Here is an 11,332-nt window from a genome sequence, read left to right as displayed (position 1 = left end):
CTGGTAAGAAAGAACTTGGTGATGTCATTCTTGATACGGGTGCTTCACACCACATGACAGGAAGCTTTTCTCTCTTGACTAACGTCAGGAATGTTGCACCTTGCTCTGTCGGGTTCGCAGATGGTAGCAAAACCATAGCGACGAGTGTTGGTGTCTTTCCACTATCTGCTACTGTTCTATTGGATAATGTCTTATATGTTCCAGCTTTAAAGTGCACGTTGATTTCAGTTTCTAAGCTACTGAAACAGACCAATTGCCTTGCAACATTCACAGATACAATTTGTGTTTTGCAGGACCGTTGAAGAGCGTGATGGGGTCTATTACTTTGATTGGAGCCGGTGAAGAGCGTGATGGGGTCTATTACTTTACGGATGTCATCTCAGCCAAGAGTCATAAAGCATTTGGTGATTCAGATCAAGTTTTGTGGCATCGACGCTTAGGACACCCGTCGTTTTTAGTGCTTTCGGATTTGTCTTTTTCTTCTAATAAAGTAGCTGGTTCTGGTCCTTGTGACATTTGTTATAGAGCCAAGCAAACACGTGAAGTATTCTATGATAGTATGAATAAAACAAAGGATTGTTTTTCACTTATTCATGTCGATGTTTGGGGTCCATATCGAGTTCCATCTTCTTGTGGTGCAGTGTACTTCTTGACGATTGTAGACGATTTCTCTAGAGCAGTATGGACATACCTTTTGCTGGAGAAATCGGAGGTGAAATGAGTACTGCTACAATTCTTTGCTTATACAGAAAAGCAATTCAACAAGTCCGTTAAGATGGTGCGTAGTGACAATGGTACGGAGTTCATGGCACTTTCTTCGTATTTTCGAGAACATGGAATAGTTCATCAGACGAGTTGTGTTGCCACACCTCAACAGAATGGAAGAGTCGAAAGAAAGCATCGGCATATCTTGAATGTTTCACGTGCTATCATGTTCCAGGCGAGTCTTCCTATCAAGTTCTGGGGAGAAGCGTTATTGACTGCTGCGTATTTAATAAACCGAACACGTTCTTTAGTCCACAAGGGTCGATCGCCATATGAGATCTTACATGGTGTGAAGCCTGATTACAAGCAACTGCGAGTTTTTGGTTCGGCATGTTATGTTCATCGAGCTGCTCGTGATAAAGACAAGTTTGGTTCACGCAGTCGTCAGTGTGTATTTGTTGGTTTTTCATTCGGCAAGAAGGGTGGAAAGTTTATGATATGGATCAGAATGAATTCTTAGTGTCTAGAGATGTAGTTTTTCAAGAAGATGTATTTCCGTATGCGGAGAAGAAGTTGTCTACAGATCTTGCTCCACCAGTTGCAGAATATGATGAAGACTGGCTGATGACATCAGTCGACAGGGGGAGTAATAATGTTGCAGAGGAACTTGATATTGCATTAGATACACGCATTCCTCCTGCCATAGAAGAAGTTCAGACTGCCGAAATAGTTACACCTACAGAATCAGGTGATACATCTGAGTCAATTCCTCAAGAAAACCTTGGGAGAGGTCATCGAGAAAAGACACAATCCGTGCGTCTAAAAGACTTTGTTGCATACAATGCTGTTCCAGTAGACCCCGACACCCATCATGCTCTGTCTCCGTCCACATCTCAGTCCTCGTTACCGGCTGTTCCAGGTACTTCTCTTTATCCGCTATCTGATTTTGTTTCAGATGACCAGTTCTCTCCAGGACATCGAGCTTATTTGGCAGCTATCACTGCTGTCTCTGAACCGAAAAACTTTAAAGAGGCAGTGACTCAAAAAGTATTCCGTGATGCAATGCAAACTGAGATTGTAGCTCTTGAAGATCAACGGACATGGGATTTTACTGATCTTCCGTCTGGCAAAGTTGCCCTTGGTAGTCAATGGGTTCATAAGATCAAGTACAATGCCGATGGTACGGTTGAGAGATATAAATCTCGGGTTGTTGTGCAAGGTAATAAGCAAGTAGAAGGTGAAGACTATTCTGAGACATTTGCGCCAGTGGTCAAGATGAACACGGTACGCTCCCTCTTGCGTCTAGTAACTGCAAGACAATGGGAAGTCTACCAAATGGATGTAAACAATGTGTTTTTACATGGAGATCTTGAAGAAAAAGTTTACATGAAGATTCCTCCGGGTTTTCGACATAAGTTTCCAGACAAAGTATGTCGCTTACGCAAGGCGTTATATGGGCTCAAACAGGCACCTCGCTGTTGGTTTAAGAAGTTGTCTGATGCTCTCTTACGTTTTGGCTTCATTCAGTCATACGAAGATTACTCACTGTTCTCTTATGCTCGTGGAAACATTGAGTTACGAGTGCTCATTTATGTCAATGATCTTCTTATATGTGGGAATGAAGCTTATATGCTTCAGAAATTTAAGGAGTATTTGAGCCGGTGTTTTAGTATGAAAGATCTCGGAAAATTGAAGTATTTTCTTGGTATTGAAGTAAGCCGAGGACCCGAAGGAATTTTCTTAACACAGAGAAAATACACTTTGGATATTATTGCGGAAACTGGAAATCTTGGATGTCGACCTGCTGTGACACCTATTGAGCAGAATCATGGTTTATCGACAGTGGTCAGTCCGCTACTTGATGATCCAAAGAAGTACCGTAGACAACTGGGTCGTCTCATTTATCTTCTCAACACTCGACCAGAACTATGTTATGCTGTTCACATTCTCTCTCAATTTATGAAAGCTCCAAAAATAGCTCACTGGGAAGTGGCTCTTCGTATGGTTCAATATTTAAAAGGATCTCCTGGTCAGGGGGTATTACTGAAGTCAGATACAGATCTTACACTCACAATATATTGCGATGCTGACTGGTCGTCATGTCCGTTAACACGCCGGTCGTTGAGTTCGTTTGTTGTCATGCTTGGTGGATCTCTGGTTTCTTGGAAGACAAAGAAACAGAAAACAGTCTCACACTCTTCCGCTGGAGCAGAATACCGAGCTATGGCTGCTGCTCTTCGTGAAACAAAGTGGTTTCGGCGTTTGTTGACTGAGCTAGGTGTTGATCAAAGCTCTCCAACTCGTTTCTTTTGTGATAGCAAAGCTGCTATACACATAGCTGCTAATCTTGTCTTCCATGAACGTACGAAACACATTGAGAACGATTGTCATTCGGTTCGTGATGCAGTCAAAGATGGTATGATTGTTACTCAACACATTCGCACCAATGATCAGATTGCTGATATCCTAACCAAGTCACTCAGTCGTCAGCAATTTGTGAAGTTAATGTCCAAGTTAGGTGTTCAAGATCTTCACACTCCAACTTGAAGGGGAGTATTGGCCATATATTCATGTAATGTTATATTTCCTAATGTGAATAAAGGGAGTATACATGTAGTTAATGATTCCTCTTCGACAAGGGATAGCTAGGTTTGGCCGACCTTAAGGTTTTGTATATATACACTTTGTATTGCAAAGATGAATGACAAGAAAGATCGTTATCTAAACGTACAAGAGGCCAGTAAGAATAAGAATAAAAGGCACAAAAGGGAGGATAGAGATTGAATCCATCTAATAACATTTTTTTTGTCACAGACATCTAATAACTTTCTTAAGTAGATTGGCAATTTACCCATTAACATGCCGCAGGATCCTTGCAGTTGTCATGTGTAAGTGCTCTGTCAGATCAGGTACGGAACCAACCTGATGAATCAATCCACTTAATGCAACTCTTTCAAATATATTTGACACTCATACCGTATATAAACAGTTCTTGACTAATATATATTTAAGAAATCTATAACAAAGGAATGCAATGAAACTACTTATGATCATCCTTCAGAATCCATCATTTTTAAAGAGGCAAAAGACTATTGGATGCTACAGAGGTCTATCTATAAGCAGACTGTATGCAATTTTGTCAGTAGCACAACTACATAAGGCAATAGCTTATAAGGAATCAAAACTCAAAGCATCACATACCAGTTGACCAAAGAAGTCTTCAACCAAAGAGCCATTTCTTGACATAAGCATGGATTGAAGATGAGCCTTTGATTTATGCAGTATTCGAGCCACAAGAGAAACAGTGTCCACTGCAGCACATCTTTCCTGCAAGCAATAACCTTTTTATAATCAGCTGCTCATCTCTTCTCTCGCTTCAGCTATGAAATACATGAAAAAATGAGTAGGAATAGTTATCTTCAGGTTTACTACTCGGCAGAAAACAACACTGATCCTAGGAATAGTTGACTTTTATATTACGTAAAAGATTTATTTGGTCATTACGATATACACAGAAATCCCACCATTCAATAATAGCTTACAAAGATCTGAAGATTCTCCACTGATCCCAAATCTTGTGTTCCTGTTCACTTTCTATGTTCGTAGAAAATCTCATGGAGCTATAAATCTGAATAAACAAAACGTTCAAAAATTAGATGTTAGCAGTAAACCAGATTTAATTGATTTCTTATTGGCTTTGGTTGTCATCTCTCCAACGATTCTATCAAAATCACCAGATAGCTTTCTCCTGAACACCCCAATCCGGTCTTCTCCTCCGTCAGTATCATCGTTCATATCAATGTACCTTCTTCGTACAGGAGCAGCATGGGGCGAATCGTAATCAGATATTCTCTTCTTCTTGTTGGAATTTCCAGATTCAACTTTTATCGGCCTAGATTTCTCGAGTTGAGCACAGAGCTTGTCGACGTTTCCTTCGATCCGTCCATGGAGACGGAGGAGGGTGAAGTTGAGACCACGGACCAGTGTCGCAGTGTGCGTCTATGGCCCCATGAGAGAAGCGGATCGAGGACAGAGAGGGGATCATCAACAGCGGTGAGAGAAAGAGGGTTAATAAATATTAGTTAAGTTGACGATACAAATTCCGCTTAGCGTAATGTTTAGATTATAACTGGGACCCACATAATGCTGAGGTGGACAGCCTTAGAAGTGAACAAAAAGTGATCTATTATAATATAGACTAGGGGGTGTCCACGCTTCGCGCGGAATATTGTTTTATTATTGTTAAGAACATAATTTTTTTTTGGATAATGTAATTATATTATCGTTTTTATTTGTTAAGATCATTATTTGATGTTTTTAGTTTGTTATGTAGTAGGTGATAAGTTAATATATTTTGTTTGTTTTTTTTTTGAATAATGTGTTGTTATGTGTATAATACTTGTTAGTAGTCAAATGAGCCTCTAACGTAAACTAATATTAAATTTCAATAACTTTGCATCTACGCATTTGTTGATTCTAAGATTAACGGTTTCATCGTCAAAATTGTATTATATTTTTTTCATATTTTTGAAAATTATAATTTTTAAGATGTTTTTTTCCTCTCCCCATATTTTAAACTTGAGCCCTCACCGTCTATGTATTTCGTTACATTTCTGGTATGCGGTGCTTCTCACCATCACCGGAAAAAGACTCACATTTTTCTCTTGTTTTTCTTGCCTTATTCACCTATGAGATTATATGGTATTTGTTGCAGATCAGGTTTATGAGTTTTCAGTTGTTCGGTTGCTTCCCACGGCATTGTAGGCTGTTCCAGTCAATATTGATTGCTCCTCTTCTTCCTTAGATTTCAGCTGATGTTAGGAAGTGCATCTCCTTGGTTGGGTCATAGTTTATTCGTCTTTGATTTTGTATTCATCGTCGTTGGCTTACCGTCAATAGTCTCTGCTCGTTTTGGTTTTCAAGATCTAGTTTTTTGTGTTCTGACTTCTATGCTCTCTTTCATAGCGTGAGGACGGCTCCATAGTTTTCTGATTTCGCTATTTCTCCCTTTCCCTCTTTATTCTTGCATATCTTTGCAGCTTTCATCGCATTTCTGGTGGCTCTCCCTTTCACCATGTTTGCCACTCGAGATTTGGATAATGTTTTCGTTCGTGTATGCTATGTGGGCTTGGAAGGTTATTTCTGGTCTCAAGTTTAGTCTCTGATTTTTTGGTGGTTGTCTTCCATTCTCTCTCTCTCAAGTTGTTTCTTTTCTTTCCATGTTTTCCTTGGTATAGGTGTGCGGAGTTAGTCTCTTGGAGCTTTGGTCCCTTCTATCCAGAGCTTTGTGGTTTTTCAGTTGGATGTTGTCTTGTATGTTCTTGTTTAGTCTGTGAGGTGTTTCTTACTTTTTAGCTACTGGTTGTGATTCCGGTGTTTTAAACATATATTTTCCTGCTTTTTGGTGGTTTTGGCCTTTCGATTATTATTCTCCCTTTGGCCCGCTTTCTTAGTTTATGTGTTGGTTGTCTAGTTTCTTATTCTTAATTTGATTATCTTATGATACTAATAGTGAAATAAATATAATTTGTAAATGAAATAATAAAAATTAGTAAAAATAATAAAATGATGAAAAGTCTTGCTATTTTTAGGTGTGAATAAATTAAATATTTAAAATATATTTATATTATTTTATTTATTTCTTGAATTTTAGAGACCAATAAGTGTGAGAATGATTAGATAATACACAATTAGAAATTTATGCAGAAAATTGCAATAATTTAAAAGAAGACGAATTTAAATAGAAAAAAAACATGAGGACACATGTCAACAAACCCCCCCTTCCACGTGTCATAAGAAGGAAAAAAACCAACTTTATATATATAAGATTACTCTACCTTTTTTCTCTTAATTACTCTATAATTTTTCTCCTATTTACTCTATCTAAATTACTTTCAGTTACTCTGAGCTAACCAATCACACTCTTTATAAAATCTTTGTTTGCTGAAGAACACATTTTATAGTGGGAAAGTCATAACTGAGAGAAATGTTTCTGACAGTTTATATGTGGTTGTAAGAGCAACAATATATGAAATAAAGTTCTAATACAATTTATGTGTATGAAGTTGAAGATATCAGTTACAAAGATACATTTATTTGAGAAAATTATTTTGAATGATACAACTACTATGTATTGCAAAGATACATTTATTTGAAAAAATTGTTTTGAATATTTTAATCAAATATTATTATATTAAATATTATAACTCAAAATCGATAGAGTTAGATTGCATATAATCTAAAAGTAGAATTCCATATTTAATCTACTAAAATTAATCTAAAATCTCTAGTTACAAATTTATGGTTTAAAACTAAAATGAGACAGATAGACGAAATGAATGAGACAGAAAGAGCAGAGAGACGGAGTGAGCGTTTGAGAGAGAAAGAGATATAAAGAAAAACAAATGAGTATGGTAAAGATAGAGATACAAAGAGAACATAATGATTGTGAGAGAGAAAGAGAAAGGGATAGTTACGGTATACTTTTATACACTCATAATAATTATCTTTTACAATAAAAGACCATTATATTAATTATTCGGTGGTCTGGATAACCAGACCGGAATAGAATAACCAACAAAATAAATAGTCCTATGAAAAGACCTGGCAGTTTTAGCTAAAAAATCAGCAGTGTCATTCTATCCCCGAAGAATATAGAATATCATGAAATTTTAGAATCTTGTCTTTAGTTCTTGTTTCTCTTTCAACTCTGTCGAGAAAGTCGCTATGCATGAAGTTCATTTATCATTGCTATCAAGTTTTTGCAATTAGTCCAAAGTACTGACATATCGAATAATGTAATATGTTTTCCATTGCCCAGCCTAGTACTTCTAACTCTTGAGTTCAAAGTGGATTCCCTTTTGTCTTTGATTTTTTATACCCATAAATTATGTTTGTCCAGAGTTATCTTTCCAAACACATCCTCATCTACTAAAGATCGATGTATTATTATGAGTATTACGACCATAAACTCAGAACAATTGCTATAATTACAGTATATGAATTATATTAATACCCCCAGATACGTGGTCCGTCCACCTAGTTTTATCTTCGTATAGCTTGTTTTACTAACCTTTCCTATGGTAAGCATACTTGATCTTTCTAACAACTCTTAAAGACTTATTTAAATATCCAAATAACTTTTATTACCCTAACATTTTACAAAATATAAGACTAAATCAATTAAGGAAAAGTAAACTTAATATTAAATATCAAATTAGGTGGATACACCTTTTTATTTTATGCGTAGACTTTAATTCGTATTATATGTTTACTTGAGTGGTACAAAGACATACACTCTTAATGACTCAAATTCAGTTCTTAAACTTGGCCTCAAGGTCTTTGACAACATTGACATCCAACTGGAACGCCATAGCCAGAACCTCCGGTTTGATCGGTGGCTTCGATCCAAACACAGTATCTGCGATCGTGATGACACCAGCGTTCTGACTACTCAGTCCCGCAAAGGCTACCGCGGGAGTTTTCCCAATATTCACCTGAAAATGTATCATTCCTATGGGGAATACAAAAACGTCACCTGGTTGCAATACTTTGGCGAATAGACGATTGTTATCTTGATTGGAAGAAACAAAACCGACGTATAATGTTCCCTCCAAAAGGACAAGGATCTCAGTGCCGCGAGGGTGCGTGTGAGGTGGGTTTTGGCCATATGGTGCATAGTCTATGCGAACCAAGGATATTCCCATAGTGTTTAGCCCTGGAATCTTATCGACATTAACTGTTGTCACGTTGGATTTGACATCGTTATTGGTGTTTCCGGCCTTATTGAGTCCTGAGTAGAAGAAATCTTCTGCCTTGGCTTGCTTTGGATCCTTACAGAACTTACCATTCACAAAAACTGCACGTAGATTTCATTTCAAAAAATATGTTATCAGATAATGTAATCAGCTTAAGGTGGAAAAGGAGATCGAGTTACAGAAACCAGGTTTTATACGCACCTCCATTTTTGGGGTCATCAATTGCGACACAGAAGTCTTGGAGTGGGCTTGGATCATAAGCTTTGGCAAAGGAAATGACCACAGCTAATACGGTAATCAGGATTGAAACCCTCATTTTCAAAAAGAGGTTTTGTAATATGTTTTCAAGTGTGTTTATATGTTTGTTGTTTGTAAATTGTGAAGCATTTTAGCAGTATTTATAAGGTAAAAAGCGTATGCCATATTTGACGTGGTCCAAAGTCGTTCTATATATTTGTAGTTCGGATGTTTCAATGTGGCAGTTCAAAAACGTTTAACAAGTCAATAAATAACTTATTATATCTTTATTTAAAATATGATGACAAAAAAATCTTTATTTAAAATATTATTTGCATGACTTTTTTTTTTTTTTTTTTTGATAATCCAGTGTCCGACCACTTTGCGTGATCGACTAGCCCACCGGGACTAAGCCCAAGCCATTACAGGATTTTTAAGCGTCCACTTAAGGGCCCCTGGTTACGCGAAGTGGTCTGGAGGGCGAGAGGCAGCCCATGTAAATACCCCTCGTGGCCGGGGCTCGAACTCGGGTGGCGGGCACCTCAGCCGAGGTTCCTTTACCACCAGACTACGAGGCCCGGTTAAAAACTTTATGGGTTGAACTTTTTATAGTGACTGGGCTCACCCCGAAGGGTCACCTCGCCAGAAATCCCCGTAGGGATTTTTTAGCTAACCCAGTTCCACCCCGCTGTCCCTGAGTATCGAACTGGCGACCTCGGGTAGTCGTGTGTGAGAAACGTTCAGTACTGCCGCTAGGCCACCTGCCACCTCGGGTAGCCATTATTTGCATGACTTCATACACAGCACCACGATCTTGTAAGTTGCTGATTTGTAATATAGCGTTTTCCTTGTATCACCTTCAAGGTTTTAGTGTGGTATGTAAATTATTCGCGAATAAAATTATATACACATCACCAAAGGTTACAGGCATAAATTAGGGTGAAAAAGTAGCATTTGAATATTTGAACTTGGTGTAATTTACGATTTGGTAAGAGAACGCAACTTTACAATTTGACGAAAAATATAATATTATGATTCTAAAAGAAAAATACATTTGTATGAATTTCGGATAATATAACATTGTGGTTTTAGCTGTAAAATATTAATTTACGATTTTAGCGTGCATTATAACAGTTTTGACGGCGACCACAATTTTATGGTTTTTACAAAATATAGTTTTACATGCTAGAAAACGTGATCTTAAAGTTTTAATATAAAATCTAATTAAAAAATATTTTTTAATTTTCTGAAAGTTTTAATATTATAATTTTTATGACAACATAATTTCCTCAAAAGTACTTAATAGTATATATAAACTTAATGGTATATATATATTTGAATGTCCTCTATTACTTCAGGTTTGGACTTTCTCCAAGATACCATCGACCCCAGCTATTTTCTCCACAAGCTCCAGTTTTACAAATGTGGATCATCTCTTTTGTCGAGTCTTCACGCAGATGGAGGATCATCAGTTTGCGTGGATACTATGATATATCTGGAAATGAAGAAATAGTAAAATTTGTAGTAATTTGGATATGGATCCTCGAGATACGCTCAAATTGGTAGAAACAGAGTCAACACTCTGGGATGAAGCACTACCAGAAGAGTATTACCAGTCGAGCCTACAACCCTTCCATCGATCCCAAGAAGATGGTGCTTCACAGATGGCTCTTGGAAGAAGAATGATACTTTCTCAGGACAAGGTTGGCTCAGTACTTTAGAAGGTTTTGATGGGCTGTTGGGGGCGAGGAATATCCGGGCTTGTCTCACTCCTCTGCATGTGGAGATTGAAGCTCTATTATATGGGCAATGGAATGTATGAAAAAATTACGTCAATTTCGGGTTACGTTTACAACGGATTGTTCTCAATTGGTGAAGATGGTTTTAGAACCGGAAGAATGACCAGCATTTGCAAATTATTTGGAAAATATCAAGACCATGAGAGAAAGTTTCATTAGATCAGAGATCATCTATGTACCAAAGTGTCAGAAAACAACCGTCTTTCGTCGTTCACATGTATCAGGATCTCCCGTTGTGGTTCACAGAGTCAGTATGAGTCTATAATTGATGACAAAAAAAAATATTTTTACTAATAATAATTACATTATTTTTTAATAATTTAAACTTATATTGAATGATATATAATTTGTTACATTTTGAAATGCAAAATTTGAATCCATTATCAAGTAGAGAAAACCAATCAACGCAATAGTTTACAGAAAATTTGAACCTTTTCTTCTACTAATGAAAAATAAAGTATACGGATCGCAACAAGTACTTAAATATTATATATCACCTCAAACATGTCTAAAGATATAATTTAACATCTCAAACAATTCTTTAGTATTCTAAGAGCAGCATTAACCGGGTATGTTAGATGATTTTTAGGAGGGGAGGAGACCACAAAAATGGGAGAACCGAGGAAGAAGGGAGCCAAATGTAGCCAAATAAGAATTTAGTAATGAAATCCTAATAGTAGTCATGTTGAGATGAAATCCCGAGTCAGAATTTAGTCTTAATGGGATGTAAATCAGAGGTTTAGAAACGAGGTGAAAAGTATTTCTAAGGTGGTAAGGCACGTGTAGATTATGTGCATTTGGCACAATATCGATCGATCGATCTCGGCAATGATG

The 11,332-nt window shown here is 37.2% G+C and overlaps 1 protein-coding gene across 1 annotated transcript; it reads right to left on the bottom strand.

Annotated features, from left to right (window-relative positions):
• Positions 1–7,887: 7,887 nt before the first annotated feature.
• On the bottom strand, positions 7,888–8,843 carry LOC106404722 (germin-like protein subfamily 1 member 13). Its single transcript, XM_013845406.3, has 2 exons — positions 8,664–8,843; positions 7,888–8,563 (listed from the first exon to the last, which is right to left on the bottom strand). The coding sequence occupies exons 1-2, from the start codon at positions 8,776–8,778 to the stop codon at positions 8,019–8,021; spliced, it is 660 nt and encodes a 219-aa protein (XP_013700860.2). The 5' UTR covers positions 8,779–8,843; the 3' UTR covers positions 7,888–8,018.
• Positions 8,844–11,332: the final 2,489 nt, after the last annotated feature.

The sequence above is a fragment of the Brassica napus genome, chromosome C6 (assembly GCF_020379485.1).
Source record: "Brassica napus cultivar Da-Ae chromosome C6, Da-Ae, whole genome shotgun sequence".
Taxonomy (NCBI): Eukaryota; Viridiplantae; Streptophyta; class Magnoliopsida; order Brassicales; family Brassicaceae; genus Brassica; species Brassica napus.
Note: the sequence above shows the minus strand (reverse complement) of the source record. Positions and strands in the feature narration are given on the sequence as shown.